The 20646-nt window shown below is 39.8% G+C and overlaps 1 protein-coding gene across 2 annotated transcripts in view; it reads right to left on the bottom strand.

The window, feature by feature from the left end:
- Positions 1-7270: 7270 nt before the first annotated feature.
- RELCH (RAB11 binding and LisH domain, coiled-coil and HEAT repeat containing) overlaps positions 7271-20646 on the bottom strand; it is a 76659-nt gene continuing 63283 nt past the window's right edge. For both annotated transcript variants that reach the window (XM_058825040.1, XM_058825048.1), the window contains 6 exons: positions 20212-20275; positions 18534-18672; positions 18064-18180; positions 16979-17067; positions 13133-13203; positions 7271-9014 (listed from right to left, as the gene is read on the bottom strand). In XM_058825040.1, the coding sequence (XP_058681023.1) occupies positions 8894-9014; positions 13133-13203; positions 16979-17067; positions 18064-18180; positions 18534-18672; positions 20212-20275 (601 nt within the window). In that variant the 3' untranslated portion in view covers positions 7271-8893. The remainder of the gene's footprint in view (positions 9015-13132; positions 13204-16978; positions 17068-18063; positions 18181-18533; positions 18673-20211; positions 20276-20646) is intronic.

A 20646-nucleotide genomic window follows, 5' to 3' on the forward strand; every position in this document is an offset into this window, starting at 1 on the left:
CCTCTCGGTGCCTGTGCAACATGTGGGTGCCAGCCTCGGCCTTCTGGCGCAGCTCGCGGTCCCCCTCCCTTCCCCCTCCACGAACTGTAGCTGATGTCGGGAGCTGGCGGACGGAATTGCTGCCAAGAGGGGAAGAAAAGCGGAAGATGTGCTTTGGGAGCTCTCCCAAACCACTCCAGGCCGTGCACGGGGCCAGTCCCTGCGACCTGACTCGGAACGCTGCTCGGTGGCCTCCTGACCCCCGAAAGGGCCCGCACCGCCCTGCCCGCGGCAGCCGCCCTGCCCGGGCCGAGGGGCTGCAGCTGGGGGCGTGCCCGGCACGGCCGCGATGTCCCTGCCCTCACAGAGGGTCAGGAATTCTCTGTGGTGCCGCAGGACAGGGCCCGGCTGTTTACACAGGCTAAGGATCCAGGGGAGATGACCCTGGGGACACAAAACCTGCCCTGTGCTCACATGCTGAGAAATGAGCTTGGGAGCACGTTTCTGACGTGGGCAAAGAAGGAAGTTGTTCTTTCACTTATGTATTTAGATTTAACCCTTGACCTGGAAAAAAGTGTAGAGTTTCTCTATGTTTTCAAATAAATACATTAATTCAAACGCAAAAGATTAAGAGAGTATTAAAAACTGATCCTTCCTCGGTGGTGCTGTTGTCTGATTTCTGCTCAGAGGAATGATACACTCGGGACAGAAACAGCTGCTGAGCTTTTTCCCTCTAGCTGGAGGAGGGCCTGCCTCCACAGCAGCACCAAGCTATGACCTTCACCCTTAGACAGTTTCCAGGCACCATAAAGCCTTTTTAATCGCCCTAGAGTTGCTTGACCCCCCAATGTCCTCAGCAAGGGCCCTGCCTGATCTTTGCTTAAGCAGGTCCTGCCTGAGGTCCTTGTGCTCCTGCAGGTCCTGGCCTCGTTCCCTGACACCACGGGGCTGTTTGGGCACTGGTGGCCCCTAGGTGACTTTGATGGTCCACAGTGGGCTGTGGCTCAAAGCAACACTGCATGACATGCTGCCCCTGATGCCCTCACTCTTCTGGAGGTGACTGGGCAAGGATCATGCTGATGGGTTTCAGCAAGCCATCGAGCTTGCAAGTGCCTGTCAGAGCCCTGTCACCCTGCTTGAGGAGTCAGGGTCCCGCCACACTTGGGCTGCACAGGCCGGAACAGAACTGAGTTGGGAGTGAAGAGTAGGAGGGATGGCCACAGCAGCCAGCTTGCCTGGTAGGGAACAAATGCAAAGCAGACTTGTCAGGGGCTTTTCAAGGTAAGGTGTGACATGTGCAAAGGTGTGTGCCCAACTGCTGGCAGTGGTGCTAGTCCTGGTTTGTCCTGGAGGGAGCCCACTGAGAGGGAGGGATAGCACTGGGGTGAGATCCTTCTGCTGGAGCCTCATCCACCCATTGCTGAAAACATGCAGCTCTGTGCCAGCCGGGAGGTTTTAAAATGTTTGTGTTTATGGTACAAGGAAATGTTTCTTTTTAAACAGAACAGTCTGTTAAGTCTCTTCCCCTTTTCACATTTAGCACAACACCGAGGCTATAGGCTGTGTTTGTTTACCAGCTGCTCATTCTAACCAGAGATTTACAAGAGCAAACTCACACTCTCACTAGCAGTTAGATGTGTTATCAGCTTGCTCCGAAGGTGTCAAGTGAAGGCTTTGAAGGCATCGAGTAAAGCCAAGCCCTGCAGCTCAGAGGAGCTCCAGAGCAGTGGGTATTGCAAATCAGCTCAATTACTTTTGCATTCTCACCCTGATCCTGCCTGAAATATTTCTTGTTTGAGCTGAAATTTCTCTCATTTTCTACCACTTTGTGAAAACAGCCTCTTTTTGAAAGCTCAGACATTTTCCTCTGAGTTAAATTTTATGTTTCTGAGCCAAAACCCACAGAAGCCACTACTGGGTGCTTTACAGTCTTAATTATGGATTGCAGTAGATTGTTATAAATTAAAATGTGAATGCTATAAAATATGAACCGGGGAATGTCTAGCACTGTCAATTCTCTCACACTTATCACATATATCATTCTATGTAGCACAGATAAAACCTACACATTTATACCGAAACTGGTTTGTATGCCTGTTCTAGCAATTTTTTTTCTCTTACAGAACATTATTTTGTCAGCTACTTTTGCAAAGCACCTGTTTTGAATAAAATCAAAATGCTTGAAATATTAAGGTTTCAAACTTAACAGTGACATTCAGGTGCCTCTTGTTTCTGTTCACCACTGTGGCACACAAGCAACAATTGGACTAGCCTTTGGGAAGCTCTCATGAAAGAGGAGAGATGGAAAACCCTGTGCAGCCTTAGCGGTGTGACAGAATGAAAATAATACTTTGGATAATTCCAGGATCCTTTCTTTGGTGATGCCTGCCATGGAAAACAAACCGTGAGCCTGGCTGACCGCTTAGTGGGGCTGTGGTCAGTATGGATCTCTTCTTGCTTCCTTCCTAGAGAGAGAAAAGTGGGTATTACCTGCTAAATGCTATTCTAAAAGTTGCTATCTACATCAAAACTGCAAGTTTTGTAGTTGTGGGAAAATTAAACCCCTTCAGCAACAGTGTAAAAACTCCTCTTTTGCAGGAGCTTGGATAAATGGCAGCTCAGTCCCAGCCAATGCCTGAATTTGTCTCCCATCTTCCCAAAACTTTCAATCCAAAAAGCAAAGGCCGGGAATGGTTTGGTGGATACACCAGGGCATCTGAGCAGCACCTGTGCACTCGTGTTTACGTCCCCAGCTGCTCCTTCACTTTATCCATGCCACTGAACTCCCCTTAACCTGCAATGGACACCAACACCTTGTGATGCCCCCTTTCCCAGGGAGGGAGAACCAGGAACACAGGCTCTGTGTTAAATCTTCAAGGTCTTCAAAGTGACATGATGGAAACTTGGGTATAGAAGCAACACTGAAAGGCAGATGGTTGCACCCTGGGAGATCTTTTCTTATGTGCAGGAAGGCTGTGAAGGCATTCCCTTGCCTCTCGCATGCTGCTGAGGATAGAGAATGAGGTGAAGGGTTTTGCTCAATCATGATCAGTGGTTTTCTTTCAGTATGTGTCACAAAGGTTATCTGAGGTTTCAGTCTGTGGACTAAATACAGGCTGTGTAAATATGAGCACCTGCCTCTCAGCAGGTGAGCAAGAAAGGCAGTGCAGTGCAAAGTCAGAGCTCTTGGAAAGATCCCTTTAAATTGGGGATGCCCTGTGGGGCAGGTGGGTCACAGTGCAGCTTCTGGAGTACCAGCAATCCATGCAGAGAGTCTACTGTGGGACCAGGGAGAAAGGCTGCTTTCAGCTGCCTCATCACCCACTGCAGGGAGGGAGCCCTACTGTATGACCCAGCATGTGGAGCTTTCTATACTTGGAGAAAAAAGTTAGAAAAATATTTTAGCACAGAAAGCTCTAGTTTTATTTGAGAACTCTAGGTATTAAAATAAAGAAATTAAAAAAAAATCTATTTACAAAAAACTCCAACCCATACACAAAGTCACGTCATCAACTTGAAACTTATTTCTTCCTGTGAAAGGCAAGTTTCCATACCATTCTTTTGACCAGTCTCCTTGAAATTTTCAAGCACACAAATATTTCCCATGACAGAGCAACTATAATAAAGCTCCTTAGTCACACTGGTGTGGTTTACACAACACACCTTTTACAATCCCACAAAAATGTACCACTGCTAAATGCCTGTCTGAAAACCTCAAGTCCACAGCATTCAAAAGAAAAACGCTCTCAACCAGCCACCGCTAGTACATCAGATATTTGAAATACGTGCAAGCAGACTCTGCACTGATAGGTTATCACCAGCCACTGTGGCAACACCTATGCCTGCCTATTCCAGGGAGGAAATACAAAGTCATGGTGAATTTTTAACTTTGATGTTTATAAGATACCTGTTGACCCCTAAGACTTGAGTCATATATTCATCCTTGGGACGAGCAATACTGGCATGGCCTGGGGAGCTTGCTTTGCCCAGGATATTCCTCAAGCCCTGGAGATGAGTCTTTAAGGCTGGCAAACACCTACCCGCAGGGGGACTGAGACCATAACCCCTTGGCAACACCCCATTACCAGCTCCCCAGAGCCACCCTGCCATTTTATCTAAGAGCACACTTAATGATCCCAAACTCCTTTGAAAACTCACCTGATTGAAATAACTCACACTTAGATCAACAGTGCATTCATCTGTCAGCAAGGGATCAAACCTACCTAGGTCCTTGTTGCCTATTAAACATTGCAGCTGCTTCTTCCCCATCACCACTTCCCCTTGCTTTGCAGTGTAGTTAAAGGGAAGGTGCAAATGCCTTTCAGAACAACCCACATGATCCTACAAGGCACACGCTCTGCTACAGCTGCTGTCACTTCAGCAGGACTCCGCTGTACTGCCTCCATCTCCTGAAGAGGCCTCTCAGGTGTTATGGAATGGGGAAAAAACTCTGTAAAAGTGCAGGGCAAGAAGCAGCAGCATAAGACCACAGTCACAGTAGTTTTGGGAATGGAAATATTTAAATATGCAGCAAACAGTCCTATCTGCAAACAGTATTTAAATGGTAGGAAAAACAGCCCTCTGCTTCTGCGAGATGGTGAAGAGGGCACAGACCAGCCTGACATGGGGTGACTGAGGGAGGCAGTAGCGAGCACATGCAATCCCAGTGCTGCAAAGGAACCAGACTGACCACTGCCATGGTGCTGGCCTTTAACACCAAGTGGTAAGTCACTGTTTCAAGTCACTCACTTCTGCAGTAGAACTGCTCATACTCAGAAGTTTCTGGGAAATGGAAATCTTCAGCCTAAGAAAGTCTTTCACCAAACTGGAAGTGTGATGGACGTTCAAGTTCAGCATGTAGTGCAGATACCTCCAAAGACAGAGGCTGTTTGCCACTGACTTGCTTGTTACTAACTCTGTAAGCAGAATCCTCTTTTCCTACAGCTTATCTGTATGGATGAAAACTGGCCAGCATTAAACCTAAGGAAACCTTAAAACAGCTTCTAAGCTAAACCTTAGAAACAGCTTCTCTGGAAAAACAATTACTCATTCATGGTCATTCATTTGAATTAGTTAACACATGATCTATCAGCGTACACTGCTGACATCCAGGACCTGAATAGCTTTATTCAACAACCACTCTCCTCTGGGCCTTTGTTGACCAATTTCATAGTCTAAACCAAATTAGCTATGGATTTGAATGTATTTGCAAGAAACATTAACCAAATGCACTCAGAAAATCAGTGAGCCAGTTTCCTTGAAATCTTGTTGCCTTCATTCCTGTTATTCATCAGCACTTACTTACATTTGATGCAGGAACTTCTGTGATACCACCTCAGATTAGTGGCATGCCAATCATTTTGCTGTATCAACATTTCAGTGACCTTCTGCTCCATGAACCTGTGCTGGTACTTCATTGTTTACTTAAATATCATACTCAGTAAGTTCCAAATGGGAAATTACTTAAAACATTTGGAATGCATTATACTCACTTTCATAAAATGTACTAAAACACAGACCCACTGAGTCCTGCAACATAGAAATGCCATTAACAGTGTCACAACAGAGAGGGTAGAAATATCCCACAAATCTACTTTTCTGCAGAATCTTTTAGAATCATCTTATCATCCCCTACGTAGCAATGAATTCTCACAATATATTAAAAAAACTCCTCGTCTTCACAACAGATTTTTTCATGGATAGTTTTTAATCTTTAAATCCATCAGCTTCCTCACCTTTTGTAGCCCCAAATCCATTCAAACACTGCCTTTAGTTCCCTTAACCAGAATATACTTTCATGTACAGTAATAGCAGGATTGTTTTTCTTGGTGCAGTAGGGGAGTAGGAAGAGACTAACAGAAGACGGAGCAGCTTTTCTTATGGAGCTCCCTTTATTCACCTTGCTTAGAAGATACAAGAAGAACAATTTGCCTAATACAGAGTTCTAGAAAGGAATCTTTCAGAACCAAATATAGGCACAATACCAATTAGCTTTATGCTTGATCTGCAGAGAACATATATTGAGGCAGCCAGGTACCTTCAGCCCACTGTTCTTTTGTTTAAGAACATAAGAGAAAATATTTAAAATAAAGATCCAAAGATTTTATCTTCACGAGGGGCAGCATGAGACCTTCGACATTTGAAGCTAACAAGTGGAAGTTGTTCAGGCAATGCCAATAAAGCAAACATTTAGGTTTTTTACAGAATCCTTACTCAGGCAGAGCCATAAACAATTAAAGACAACCCTTAGCGGACAAACTGCTTTCTTTTAACAGAACATTTTGTCCCAAAAGGTTCACTTATTTTGAATAGTAACAGGAAAGGCGGGGGAAGGTTAATTTAAAATATTCTGGTAATTCTCATTAAATGGGTCTCTTTTATTTTTCCAGTCCTAAATGTTACAGTGACAGAGCTAGGAGGAATAATCAGAAAAACCCAAATATCACCAAGCCCCCCACACAGAACAACTTCTTGCAATCTTGAAAATCAATTCATATTTGAAAACTAATATACACTGAAAAACTCCTGCAACCAACATATACTAACAGAGGCCTCAAATTTAGGAAGCAAAACTCCTGAAGACAACCTACATTGGAAGTTTGCTGCCTACACAGTAATTTTCTTACCTCAGTAGTTACTGTGCTGGTCTTCCTGTGATCCTTGCTCAAATTCCTACAACTGGTGGAAAGCAGAAGCTACACTTTTCAAGGGGCTGGAGAGACTAGACCCATTAGTCTATCGGGGTAAAGAGGCTACATTTATACTAATGAACTAAAGGGTCTCAGCTCACTTTCTCCAAAGTTAAATTGCTGTCACAGTTTTTAGGCTCGTGCAAATTTGCAAGTTTTCTAAACGGTGGATGAAATTCAGTGTAGGTGAGCAGCCACTCTCACAGGCAGCTGCCCTGCTTTAGAAAGTGGCAGCCTAACCATGGCCCTGTTATTTCAGTCTCCTGAATATAAAGTTATCTCTGGCAGTGTAACTGCTTGAGAAGTCAGAAAAGAGATGGAGAAGAAAAATCCAAAACACAACCATGGCACAGGAGACACAGGAGGAGACTCTGAATGAAAATGGCAGTAAAGTCACAGGTCTGGGAGCCAAGGAAACTGAGCAAGTTCAGTCTACTACCTGCTATGTAAAAAGAGTTTAGGCTAAACAATTTCTGTGCATTAAATGTCGCTCCTGTAACAGCTCTGTTGATGTGATTATCTTTTTCAGAAAAGAGCAGAAGTAACAAGACAAGGCAGGTATACAAAACTTTTTATTGACAACAGAACAATAGAGAGGAACGTCACCACTTCCCATTCCTCAGGAATGTCTCCATTTCACAGTCAGTCTGCTAAAAGCGTACTTTCATGGCAACGAGCAACATGAAGGCATGGAGCTGTGTAACCTCCAGAGAGATGTTCCATCAGTGCAGTGCGAGGGGACCGACGGCACGCACGGGAGCAGCAGGCCCTGTCACAACACAGCCGTGGCAGGAACAGCGAACGCAGAGCCAACAGGCACAGACACAAAGCAGGCAGAAGCCTCAAGTTATCTCCATTATCTCCATCTAAGGGTGATACCCAACCTGTTATTCCATCCATATTCTGTTTCAGGGGGGAATACTTTATTCCTTTGCTCTGTTTTGCTTTCCCTGTCCTTAAAGATGTCCATACTTCCAGCTGAATGGTACCATGTCAGAGAACACCTGAGCTTTTACACTGTGCTACCTCATACCAGTTCATGCATGCACTTGAGTTTACTTTCAGAAGATTACATTGGCATAAAGAGGGGGAAAAGAAGTGCTGTATAAGAAGAAAAGGATTTAGTTGTTAATGCTTCCTTGCTAACAAAAATATTTGGTAGTTGTATATAATCCCTGTAATGTCATTTTCAAAAAGTATGTAGGTAGTCTACTTAACATTTTAAAGAAACAGCACATCAAACTCAGCATAATTTCAAACACTCCAAAATTAAATTTGAACTGAAATTCAATCTAAACAACAAAATATCTTTAGTTTTCACAGTCCACAGAACTGCACACTCCGTGCAAAATGAAAGCTGACTCTCTCCTGCATAAGGTTTCCTCTGCGTGCAGAACTGTACTGGGGACCCTGTGAAGTAGCTTACATGTTTATAAACATTTATTAATTTATCATGTTTTTCCTTTACTTAATGGATGTGCCTGTGGATGTGTAGACTTGTAAAGTGCTTTAAAATAAAACAAAAACCCCTACAAAAGAAAAAACCCCTCAAAAAACCACAGAGATGTGAGAATTTTATCTGAAGGACTTTGTACAGCATTTACAATGTCGGCATAAATCATGTGAAACATGAGCATTCCCTGCAGACTGATGCAGTGCAAGCAGTCTCACACATTAGATACTGCAATTCCTCTGGATTCAAGATGCACAATACTTACAAAAACAACCCTAGAAGCACAGACAAATGCTGGTGGCTCTTCCTCTTCTTTTTAGAAACATAATTAAAAAATCTGCATTACTCTCTCATAATTTAAATACATAAGTAATCTCCACTTTTATTACTTCATGACAATGACTTCAAATTTACATTATTTTAAGTACCGTCAGAATAGCTCCATGTATAATACAGATATTTGCTGATATCCTGTCAGAAAATAAAAAAAACCAAAACCTTCCACTATATTAAAAAAATATGCTGGAAAGACAAGAACACAGAACAGGGACTTGGTACAGACTATGATTTCAGTTTTATATCAACCACAGTTAACCCAAAATTAACAGATACACAGCGATATTCAAAAGCAGTGCAAATATCTTTGGAGGTTAGAATAAAATTATACTACAAGAACATAAGACAGAAGAAATTAAAAGGCAAGTACTTCAAGTACAGGAACCAGTCTCTGTGAGGTCCACCTTAGTGTTAGCTGGGAGTTCCTTTTCCCATCTTACTTCTTCCTCTGGAACACATTAGCCAACATTGCACCTGATGTAGTCAGCTGGCCCATTTTGTTCAAAAACTTGGTCTTTGTATCTTCACTTACCAGGCTCGCTGCAATTGACATCGAGCTAGGAAAGGAAAAGATTTAGTGGCATGAGACTACAAATTAAAAAGAACATTATGCTGTTATTTATTAAGCAATTAAATTGTCTTTGTGTTTCATAGGTTTCAACAAAAAAGACCAGTCTGTGAAGAAAAATTGAAAACCCATCACTACCTGGTCCATATATACAATTTTAAATTTATTATAATGTGTTCACAGTGCCTGTGAAAACAGTAAAATATTTTTGTGCACTAATTTTTAGTACCTTTGGATGTCACCATATTAGCATTTGCTACCTACTGGGGAATTGCTGTAGTGACAAATACTTCTCTGAAAGACTGCCTTTGCCTTCTCACCAGAAATGTCAATTCTTGTGTTTATTTAGTGTAAGTTCACCAGTATCAGTTCAGACACAGACCTTTCTAACCCAAGTAACCTGCCTCCAACAGTGACATTAGCAGATGTGTAGAGATGAGCAAAAGCAAGGTAAGTACAAAACAATGACACTTCTCTTTAATTTTCAACTCTTGATTTTCCAACTACTTTCACCTGAGCTGAGTTAAAAACTGGTGAGGATTGTCAACCTAGTAATTCTCAATAAATCTTTATTTTATATTACTTGACCAGCTTCCCTTTGATCTCCTTATAAATTTCTTGCGAACCCCACGCTGAGCCCGACTGGGTCAGCCCCTCGCTGGGTAAGGAGCTTCTTCTTCTGGTTCTTCTGAATGTGGCTCCTGTTACCTGTGCTGGGAAGTTCCTAATTGAGACATACTACATAGGAAAATGGAGAGTTCATAGGTTTCCCACAAACTCGACTGAGCAACCCAAGCAATGCTGAAGCTACAGGATGCTAAGCTTTCAATAATATGTTAAGAAATTATCCCTACTATGTGAAATTAACAGATTTTTAAAAAATTAACATATCAGCGAGCTCAACTTCAGATATATATAAACTGTTTAGCACAGTAGGAGTCATCTGTCTCAAGACAGAGCAAATGTACATAGCAGGAATATTAACAAATACTCCATACTTCCTATATTTGTAGTCAAAATGGCAAGTGTTTATCAACATTGGATAATGACAATTTTAGAAAACATTACCAAATAAATTCATTCTTGTGAACTCAGTGTGGACTCTGCATTTCAAAATTATAGCTAAGACCACAAAATCTGTCTTACAGGCAAAGGCCATATTCCAGGAACTGACTTTTCAGTCTGAAAAGTTATAAACAGTTCTGTTTGACACACTTGCATCAACGACGTAAAACTGAAGTTAACTCTGAATTGTTTCAACAGAACTTGAATGATTTCTTCAAAGGTAGAAGGGATACACACAGTTCTTTCTCCCATTTCACACCACAGAAAAAAGGTGCTTAGCAATAATGATTTCTGATTCTTTTTAAAGTACCTTAAAAATAAAGCAGAAGCTTCTCACTAAAGCTGTATTGTGGATTTGCAAATAGTTTAATGATAAACTTCTAAAGTAAAACATTTATTTCAGGCACTATCACATGCCCAGACATCTTTGGCTTGATCAAACATCTCCAGTCAACTAACGAATCACATATTTCCAGCTGATAAAACTCAGCTGGGAAATTACTGCTACAGTAAGAAATTACTGCTAAGCCTTTTGCAATTTCCTTTGATTTCATGATAAAGCAAGGGCATATAAACTATATAAGTAACAGTTTACACTCACTGTCAGCTAGTTAAGGACAAGAAGCTATCTCAGACCATGAGGTATCCTAGAATTGGGTGTAGCTACGAAAACTTATTTGGGAAATACTGTATATTCCAAGCATTAGCAGCATTAAGAAAATAAAAGTGCTCACTTCAGAAAAGAAAGCCTAGCAACTGGTGACAAACCTGTAGTTCCAAACAAACTATGCTTTCATTAGTCTAATGATCCTGAATAGGACTGAGGAAAACATGGAGGTATTCTATTGGTTCTTGAAACAGTTTGGGGCATATCAGCCATCTGATGTCAAAAATTAAACAGTAACAACTGCAGACTCTACAAGTTCATGTTTTCCAATACTGTTACTGTAAACAGAAACATAATCCACTGCATCCTGCATGCTTAATAGTTTAAATATCCAAAATTAATAGCCTCCAAAGTACTTCCATTACTATGCAAAGTGAATATTTAAACATAGCAGAAATTAATATGAAATCAAATAATTTGAGTCTCACATCTTTAAAAAGTAATCAAATAACCCAACAAAGCAATAGTATATCTTGTTTAAAACAATCCATTATTTAAAAAGCAAAACAAAACCCAACCCACAAATAAAAATAATGTATAAACATAAGATTTTTCCTGGTGTCCAGATGAATCAGATGCCACACAGAGTTCTGCCTGTTTTATGGGCAAGCTCTAGGGCAAAACAAACTTTCCTAATGGGCATTTTATAGCAATCAGTTTGTAATATCAGTTGTTACCCATGATTAAAATACCTTGTTAATTGCTAAAGAAAATGTTTAACAAAAGCGGTTAATATTTCAAGATGGAGAGTTTAATCTTCTGAAAAAATGAATTCTTTGATCCTGTATTATTTGACCAAGTTTTTCTAACAGCAAGGGGAAAAGACAGGACAAGAACATCAGAAGATTGCTTTTGCACCCATTTTGATTTCTGTGCCTGCACTGCCGTGCTGTTAACAAACCCCAGTAATTTATATCCCAGTTGTATTTAAATCCTTTGTCAAATATGTATTTGTCATAGAAATTAGGAACTGAAATCAGCAAGCACTTAACAAGAAAACAGAGATATTTACGTATATGAAAAGGTCATTTCTTCAGTGGTAAAATATTTCTTGTTAATTTTGTACAGTACAAGACAACAACCATAGCCTGATGTTGAATAAGAAAGGGGAAAGCTAATTAAAGAACAAAGGAACAGATTGCAAAGACTTATCCTTTTCATATCTTAGTTTTCAGCAGTTGCATTCATAAAGGAAGTACATTAGATGATGTATGAGGTTTGCATTTATTTGTTTCTGCAAAGGCTTAATAGGACTGACTGTCATTTCAAAGTATTTACTACTAGTAAAGCCTGAAGTATTTTACTTGGTGCCTTAGTGACCCTTTTCCTATTTTACATTTCTTTTGTTGAGCTCTTGTACACCTTTATTATTTTAATCATTCTCAGACTACCAGTTGCTTCCAGCTCACTATGGGTGAGCTCTTTCAAGAAGTAAATTCTATCAGCTTTTTACAGATAAGGAACCATGACATGAACAAGCTTCAGTAATTTTCTCAATTCTCATGACAAAGCACTGGGATTGAGAACAAATTCTCTTTTCAGATACATTCTCACACGCTTCCTTGGCAGCATTGCTAAGGATTTGTTAAGTTATATAATAATCCACAAGAATTTACCTGCTGGCATGCCATTCCAGGCAATAAGCAGGCAAAAGAGCACATACAACTCATTACAATGACACTGAGCATTCCAAATTTCCACATCCAAGGTGGGTCTGTTGGCTACTTTTGTTATCAGGAAGTACACACAAATGACACCATCTCTACAGGTGAAGCAAATGGATGCATGAGCACTGTGTGTCTGCTGCCTCCCTGGAGAGCTGGGTTTACTCTGTGTTTGTGGAAAGGTTGTTTTACCAAAGTGCATCCCAGGTGGCCTTTTCCCAAAGTCAGCTTACTGCCTAACCAGTACACTCACACAGGGGTCAGTTTATACACTGGGGAAACTTCTTGTGTGTCCCAGTCCTGTGCAAACCAGGACAGCAGCCTGAAGCAAGCTCTTCCCAGGACCAGAACAATTCCCTCAGCCTGTAGGTTGCCACCCCCATGGGTGGCAAAGTGTCTGCTACATACATTGCTCTAAGCACTTAGGCCAGGCACTCCCTGATTTCTCAGATTCATGACAGAAATTTAAATTCAGCTTTAAATGAACAAAAAATTAAGAACCAAGAACATCATTCCTATAAAAGTAATTGTTGTCTCATGTTTTACACTGGAGACAGAAAAAATCACTGTATTAAAGTTTCCAAAATCTGTTTTCAAATACAGCACATGTCAGTGCAGGATTTCAGGTCACAGACTTGGACAACATTATGGAATATAGTCTGCAGAACACTCCTCTGGATGCACATAGAAAAAGGGAAGTGGAAGTCTTACCCTTGTGGTTCTTGGACGGTCTTGTTTTCCACTTTCTGTTCACATTCTTTTATCATGGAGCTCAAAATAACCTAAGACATAAGGAAGAGAGAGACATGACATTTGACATTTTTCCTTTTACATTAACACTTCTTATGAAATCTTCTCTGCAAATAATTCTGACATTAGCAGAACTGTTTAAAACATTTCCCTGTTTTTTTTTCAAGTGCCTTTGAGTTCCAGTTATCTGATAATGCCTTGTGGTTAGAAACAACAAAAACGTTCAAAATAACTTAAGGAAGAAAACGTTTTCCAAATAGTTACAGAAGTTCAGGACTCTGTCCTTTTGCCCCAGGCTTTTAAAAACAGCACTAAAACAAACCTACATCTGTGACATGCTACATCTTCATGAACATTATGCAGAAAGAAAAAGCAAGGAAAAAAGTGTGATGGTATCCTAGGACAATATCTTAATGGAAGGAAGTGCTAAAATCAACTTGATACCATTCCACTGGAGTTCCTATGACTCATGGCTTTTCCCTTTTATTTAAGCAAGTACAGTGTTAAAAAGGTTTCTGCAGAGTATTTAAGTCTGAAGACACTTCCACACTGACATTTTTACACTTATCTAAAAATAAGGACATGATTCCCAATAGCAGGCTTTAAAACAAAATCATACAGTTAATTCATGGGACAGAGAAATGACTCCCTGCCCTGTTCACAACACTACTGTTTCAGTACATTAAGACAAAAGTGTTTTGTCTTAGGTTGCAAATGCAAGATATGGCTGGGGCGTGCATTCTATTACCATCTGTTAGAGGTGGGACAGTTATCTTCTGTTAATTGGGCAGTTTTTCTTTATCTCTTCCACAACCCATCCTCCCTCCAGGAGATATCTTCTATTGTTGGGCCACTGAATCTCACGGCATGACTGATAAAATTACATCATCCCACTGTGAGATGCTCTGCCCAAGGGGAGGAGCCAAGCATTCCTTCCTGGATATAATCTGAGATTTGGAACACCACAGGCAGCCTTTTTCCCACTGGATTCCCAGAGGAAGACCAGGCTCATCTACACCACCACTGGACCTTCAGAAGAAAACTACACCCTTCTACAGGATCATTGTTGCAACAGAACCGCATCTGCCACTCCAGGAGGATTGCAGCCACCATTTATTGGGATTGCTACCAACACCCTGATCAACAGGATGTCAGGTCGTATTCTGACTCTGTCAGCATTGTTTTGTATTACTGCATTTTTATTTTGACTTTTCCTAATAAAGAACTGTTATTTTTACTCCCATATCTTTGCCTGAGAGCCCCTTAATTTCAAATTTATAACAATTTGGAGGGAGGGGGTTTACATTTTCCATTTCAAGAGAGGCTCCTGCCTTCCTTAGCATACACCTGTCTTTTCAAACCAAGATATGTTTTGCAACACTTAGGCAAAAAAGTTAGAATGCAAAGTATGAAACTATAATATGTACATACACACACATATATAGACACTCTGCATAAATGGAAACTTCCTCTGCCACAGCTCAGAAGAAGGCTAAATACTTTTTTGAGACTCTAAACTTAAAATCTCAAAGCTACAGGCAATTAAAATTAGTATTGCCTCACCAAACCTGAATATATACAACAAAGGAAAAATACTATTTTCAATCTCTAAAATACAGATCAGTCACTAATGGTTACCACCAACTGATAACTATTTTTAAATGTTTTTGCATAAATTAAAATGCTGGTTTCTGTCAAGTCTACAGCAAAACCATTAATTACACTGATAAGATGTGGTGTGGTCTGAAGACGTGTGCCACTGCTCACTCTGTGTATCCACAAGTATTACTTCAGCATTTGAATCATTTTAGGTAGCAGGTGTTACAACCCCTTGAGTGTTTCAGAGAGCAGCATTCAAACAGGACTACAACTCTTCCTACTACATTTGCTGTCTTCCATTGGCATAAAATGTTATACAAATACTTAATGCTTAAGAGTACACAGGTACAAGAGAAATACATTCAGATTTTTTTTCTGTATCAAAAAAGACCTGAAAATTTCAAGCACAGCTGCCATAAGTTTTGTTACTTATCATTTCCACCTGTGCACTGGAGCTTTCCTACATTTTCATACATCTGAATCCAGATGTTCCAAATATCAACAATATGAAGCCTTGAACAAAGAGGAGAATAATTCATCAAGGACCCAGGATCATTTCAATAAGAAGATGGCTTTGCCATCCATTGCACAGCTCCTTCTGGGAAGGCTGTGTAATTCTTGGATGAAGTGGAGCAATTCTTTCCTCTTCTGCAGATTAATTTCTAAATTTCTACATTATGGCTTTGCACATACTGCTCAGACCTACTCCCTTGGGTTCTCCTTGTTTGGTCATAGGACTGATTATGAAATCAAATCTCCTTAAAGAGAAATATTTTAGAGTACTAACTTTATATTTAGAGACACTTAAGAGACTTAACATACTGAAGTCTTATAAACAGTACTGCAGTATATGGACTAAATATTTTTACGAAGTACTGACTCACTATCATGCAACTCAAATCCACTTACTTTGAAAACCCATAGAAGGTTAGTGGAAAATGAGGAAGAAGGAACTTGACATTGAACTAGAGATGCTGGTAAAGTATCTGAATGTCTGCACAAGGTGAAATGTTTCCTTTAAAGATGAGAAGCTCTGACCTAAATGCACAACTTAGACTTTTATTTATATGAAAGAAAGGAAAACAAGTATGAGGTATGAGTGGTAAGTGCTGCCAGACAGGACCACACAAGCCAATTCCACAATGTTACCCTTCCAAGATGAGCATAAACTCTGTACTGACGTTAAAGGCATTAGAGCTAAGGCTCTGTGATTTAGAAAATGTATGTGTGTTTGTCAAGGGATATGCCATTTGAATAATGAATAACACCATAGAGGCCAAAATAGTAAAAAAAGACTTAATTCTGTTTATGCAAATGTCTAATTATTTGAGACAGTAAATGACATTCATTTCAGAAAACAAGATTTTCAGATAGAAGGCTTCCAAGACACACTGGAACTCAGTGGGTCTCAGAAGCCTTTATCATGATGCCTACAAACATCCCATTGAAGTAGGAAGCAGATCAAGCCCTAGATATCCATTTCTACAAAAAAAGGGATAAAAATTGTAAAGCCTGTAGTGAGTTTTCTAACCCACTGGAGCAGGAGTAAATACTTTTAATTTTATATTGCTCTCTGGCTAAAAAGCCAAAGCAGTTGGCATCATGACTGAAGTCACTCAAGCACAGTAATGCAGAATGTGGTAATGGAGAATTGAGAGCTGTCGTTACCTACTGATTTATTTTAAATCCTATTCCAGTCCTCAATTCCTTCTCTGACAAGATTCAAACTCAATCAAACTCCTTGTTGTAATTCAGGGTATATTTTGAACTGACTATGCATTTGATCCTTAGAAGTTACATTAACTACAAAAATGAAGTATTTGATCAGTTATTCCATTGGTGAAAGAAAATGAAACTTTCGCCTAACTGGATATATTGTAGCCATTGATTTTAGTGCATCCTTGGTTTGACTAACATAAAGATGGTAAAAACATTTCCTTTTTCTTCAGTCTAGGAAGATCTATGTTTCCACATGCATTTCTGATGGTTGAGTATTTGTCTGCAGAGATTCTCAGCTTAGAAATATATTTTACCAGATTTTACTGGTTTTGAAATCATGTGACCTATTCTTTATCAAAAAAACCTCCTCAATGTCATGTTTTGAAACCACTTATGAGCAGCTCTCCTTAACTTCTGGTTTTAAATGCCATCACATTTCAACTTCTGCCACCTACATCTCATACTCAGTAAACATAGTTTACTGCTCACCTCATGCTCTGGAGAGAGATGTTCCATGTCGGTTCGTAAACACTTCAGTCCTGGTAAAAAGTGATTGACCATTAAATCCTCTGAAATAACTAAAACCCAGGTTGTTAAGGTATTATAAGGATTGCCTTTTGGAGTTATACTTTTTTTCTGTCTTCTGATAATGTTGCTTTATGGAACACAAGGGCAGCAGCAAAACTAAGAAAACGGAAAGGCATTTGACACTTCACGGCTAATAAAAAGGAAAAAAGATCTTGAACATATTTAACATCACGTATTTCATACACCCATATAATCCTTTTAAGATTTTTTCTTGACTTATTAGTTAAGATCAAGAGTTTTGTTTTTGTAGCTTTGTTTTTTCAAGTATCTATCAGTTCCACTGTATGGGGTCTGGCTGAGCTGGAGCTCATTTTCTGCACAGCAGCTCTCAGTGCTGTGCTTTGCACTGGTACCTAGAAATCTTGGTGTTGGTACCACACCAGTGCTCAGGCTACTGCTGAGCAGCGTTGGCACAGCATCAGTGCTCTCTCTAAACATTTCCCCCCATCAGTAGGCTGGGGGAGGGCAAACAGCTGGACAGCTGGCCCAAACTGACCAGAGGGATGTTCCACACCATATGATGCCTACTCACATATAAAAATTAAGAGAAGGTGGTGGTGGGGCAGGAGACCATTTGTTATTGTGATGTTTGTGTTCCGGAGTGCTGTTGCACGTGCTGAAGCCCTGCTTCCTGGAAAGTAACTGGATATTGCTTGCTAATGGAAAGGGAGAAAAAATCTTCTGTTTTTCTTTGCTTCCATACATAGCTTATGCTTTATTAAACTGCTGTTATTTTGACACAAGTTTTTCCTCCATCTGATTTTCTCCCCCACCCATCCTGCTGAGGAGGTGAAGGAGAGAGGCTTGGGGGGCACCTGGTGTGCTGCTAATCTGTGATATTCACCATCTTGGAAAACCTCCCCCTTATGTTGAATAGATCATGTTTTAAATCAAAGATCCAAAGACAAACTTAGTTATTTCTCCAATATTAAACTTCTCTCACCACCAGAGAACTAACAGCTAGACTTCCCCTGAAAAAAGGATACAGCAACAGGAAAGAGCACTGTAGGACTCAAACAGGTGGGTAGCGATATCCAATCTCTTCGAATCAACAGACTGCTGGTTGTTGACCAAGGCTAACTTGTGCAAGTGTGGAATAACAACTGGAAAAGTAAATACAGCAATAAGTATTTGAAACTGCTTTCCACAGACTTGTTTAGCATTAAACAGGTGCTATGTGGCAACTGCAGGCATTTGAAGCTTCACACATCAGCATGGAATAAGAACTGCAAACAATTGCTTTTGATGGGATTGCCCTTGCACATTTAATGGATTGACTCAAACTTGAAACAAAAATTTGTGGTAGCACCACCTAAAATAAAAAAGTACCTTGGAGTACCTTTGAAATAATAACAGTTTACAGAAAAGAAAGAAAAACCCCATCAATGTAACCAGCATACCTATTAGCTTTTGGACAGAGAGAAGAAGACTGCATCTTCCCACGGATGCAACTTACATTCGTCTCTAAATCTGGGCTCAGCATTAGGTCCAACTCTTCCAAACGTTTTTATGATTTCTGTATGTAAAGAATGTTGGTCTTGATACTGAGGGTCCTCCAGGAAAGAAGCCAGCTGCATTTTTACTCTCTCCAGAAGCTTAAATATTCCCAGAGAAATAGAAAGAACATAAAAGAATCAGGATGCTAGAAATTGTTATGATCAATTCAAAGTATGTTTACAATTTTCTGTATTTCAGATGACAGATCTTAGACTTTCTTCTAATTTACAGATTTTTTCTAAGGATGTTTCAAACTCTTCAATGCACCTCTATGTTTTAAAGACTGTTACCAGTGTTTTAATGTGATCTCATTTTTTAATCTGTTTTTTAACAACAGACAGGTGCTCCCATATACTTGATTTTTCCTCCTGAGATTTCCTTGACTCTGATATTCCCTTTTTTACCTGCTACTAGTTTCATTCTTACTTAATAACTACAGAGTTTTCCTGTTTAATTAGAAACCAATTAATAGCATTTTTAGTACTGTATCTCAGTTAATAGGTTGAAATTTTTTTTGCAGAGGACAGAGATGTAAAAGTAACTATCATAAAATCAATGGAAGTAAAAAGATTCCCTCAACTAAAGGCTAGAAAACCAAAAATGAGATAGGTATTTAATTTGGATTCAAACTTGAAAAAAGTAACATTTTAGGATACATTTTGGAAGGTGCTATCACCTCTGTACTCTAAGGCTTATCATAATTAGTGCAATGGATACAGTAATTTCTGTGTGGTAACAAAACAATATTCTTCCCAACTGATTATAGGCATGCATTCCAAGCTGCAAAATTCTAACTTTTCCATCGTCCAAGTACGTGTGAGTCATCACTGACTTGACTCACATTACTCACATTTCCTCAAACACATTCTTTTAGAATATGTTGAAATTACGGGAAGAATGCAAGCTCTGCAAAAAGCTGCAAGGCCTTACAGAAGAAATTTGATTGCACAGCTGTTACATGAAACAAAATCCAGTTTTCTACTGTTTACAGCAGAATCCTGGCTATCTTCAAAATTCTTATCTATTACATAGTAGCATCATTTAAAAATGATGAGGAATTGCATCTCTGCATTATCTTCAAGGAATACTTGGCTAATGTCACGATGTCTTTCAGTGCCATCTTGGACTAAATCAAGGGCTAAAACAGCAGATATGACTGGAACAACAAGAGTCTTTTGCTCTTCTAAAGTATTTGGGAGCCAAGCAGGACACCCTAAAGCATCTAAAAAAGTACAGTATGTGGATGTTTTTGGTCACTCTTTTAAAATAGAACTATTTCATTTGGGAATAATGGAGTTAGATTTCACAACTGTACTGGAGAAGGTTTTAAAGAAACATTTTGAGCATGGGATTTCCCATCTTCTAGCACAGGCCTCCCCTCTACTTATCTGCTGTCTCTGTTTGTTTATGTTTGGTTGAGATTTAGAAGGAAATGTTTTTATTAGTTACAAGGGTTGGTTTATTTAGAGAGGAAAAAAAAAAAGGCCATTGCAAAACTCAAAAGCACTTGGAGCACAAAGAAAGAAAGAAAGAAAAAAAGAAAGAATTTATGACTTGCCCTTTCTTTTATTCTGTATTTATTAAAAAATCATCCTGTTCTTATGCTACAAAAACACAGTTGACAACAGGTGTCTTACCTCTCTCTGAGTAACAGTTTCCATGATGGTCCCAAAAGCAGGGATTGTAGCAATCCTTACTGAACTACAATGGAAGAATAGGGTCTTTAAGATGTATTCAACACTAAGAACAAAATTACATACATAAAAATTTTAAAATTAGTACTTTTAAGTTACATTAGTTTCTAGCAATGACAAAGGGAAAAAAAAAAAAAAAGCAGACCAGGAAAAAGACAGGATTAACTCAAGGTCTCAGTCTGAAACTCACAATTCAGGATCACTGGACAAGGTAACAAGGGCCGGAGCAACCCGCTTGCCAACTAACGCTTCACTCATGCCTCGAAGAGCCAGCTGTAAACCAGTCAACATGCAATAAAAAACGCTTTGGTAAACGTGAACAACTGGGTTAGCTGTGACTGAGGATGGGCAGGCAGACTCTTGGGGTTGTTCTTGGTT

Source organism: Ammospiza caudacuta, chromosome 1 (assembly GCF_027887145.1).
Source record: "Ammospiza caudacuta isolate bAmmCau1 chromosome 1, bAmmCau1.pri, whole genome shotgun sequence".
Taxonomy (NCBI): domain Eukaryota; kingdom Metazoa; phylum Chordata; class Aves; order Passeriformes; family Passerellidae; genus Ammospiza; species Ammospiza caudacuta.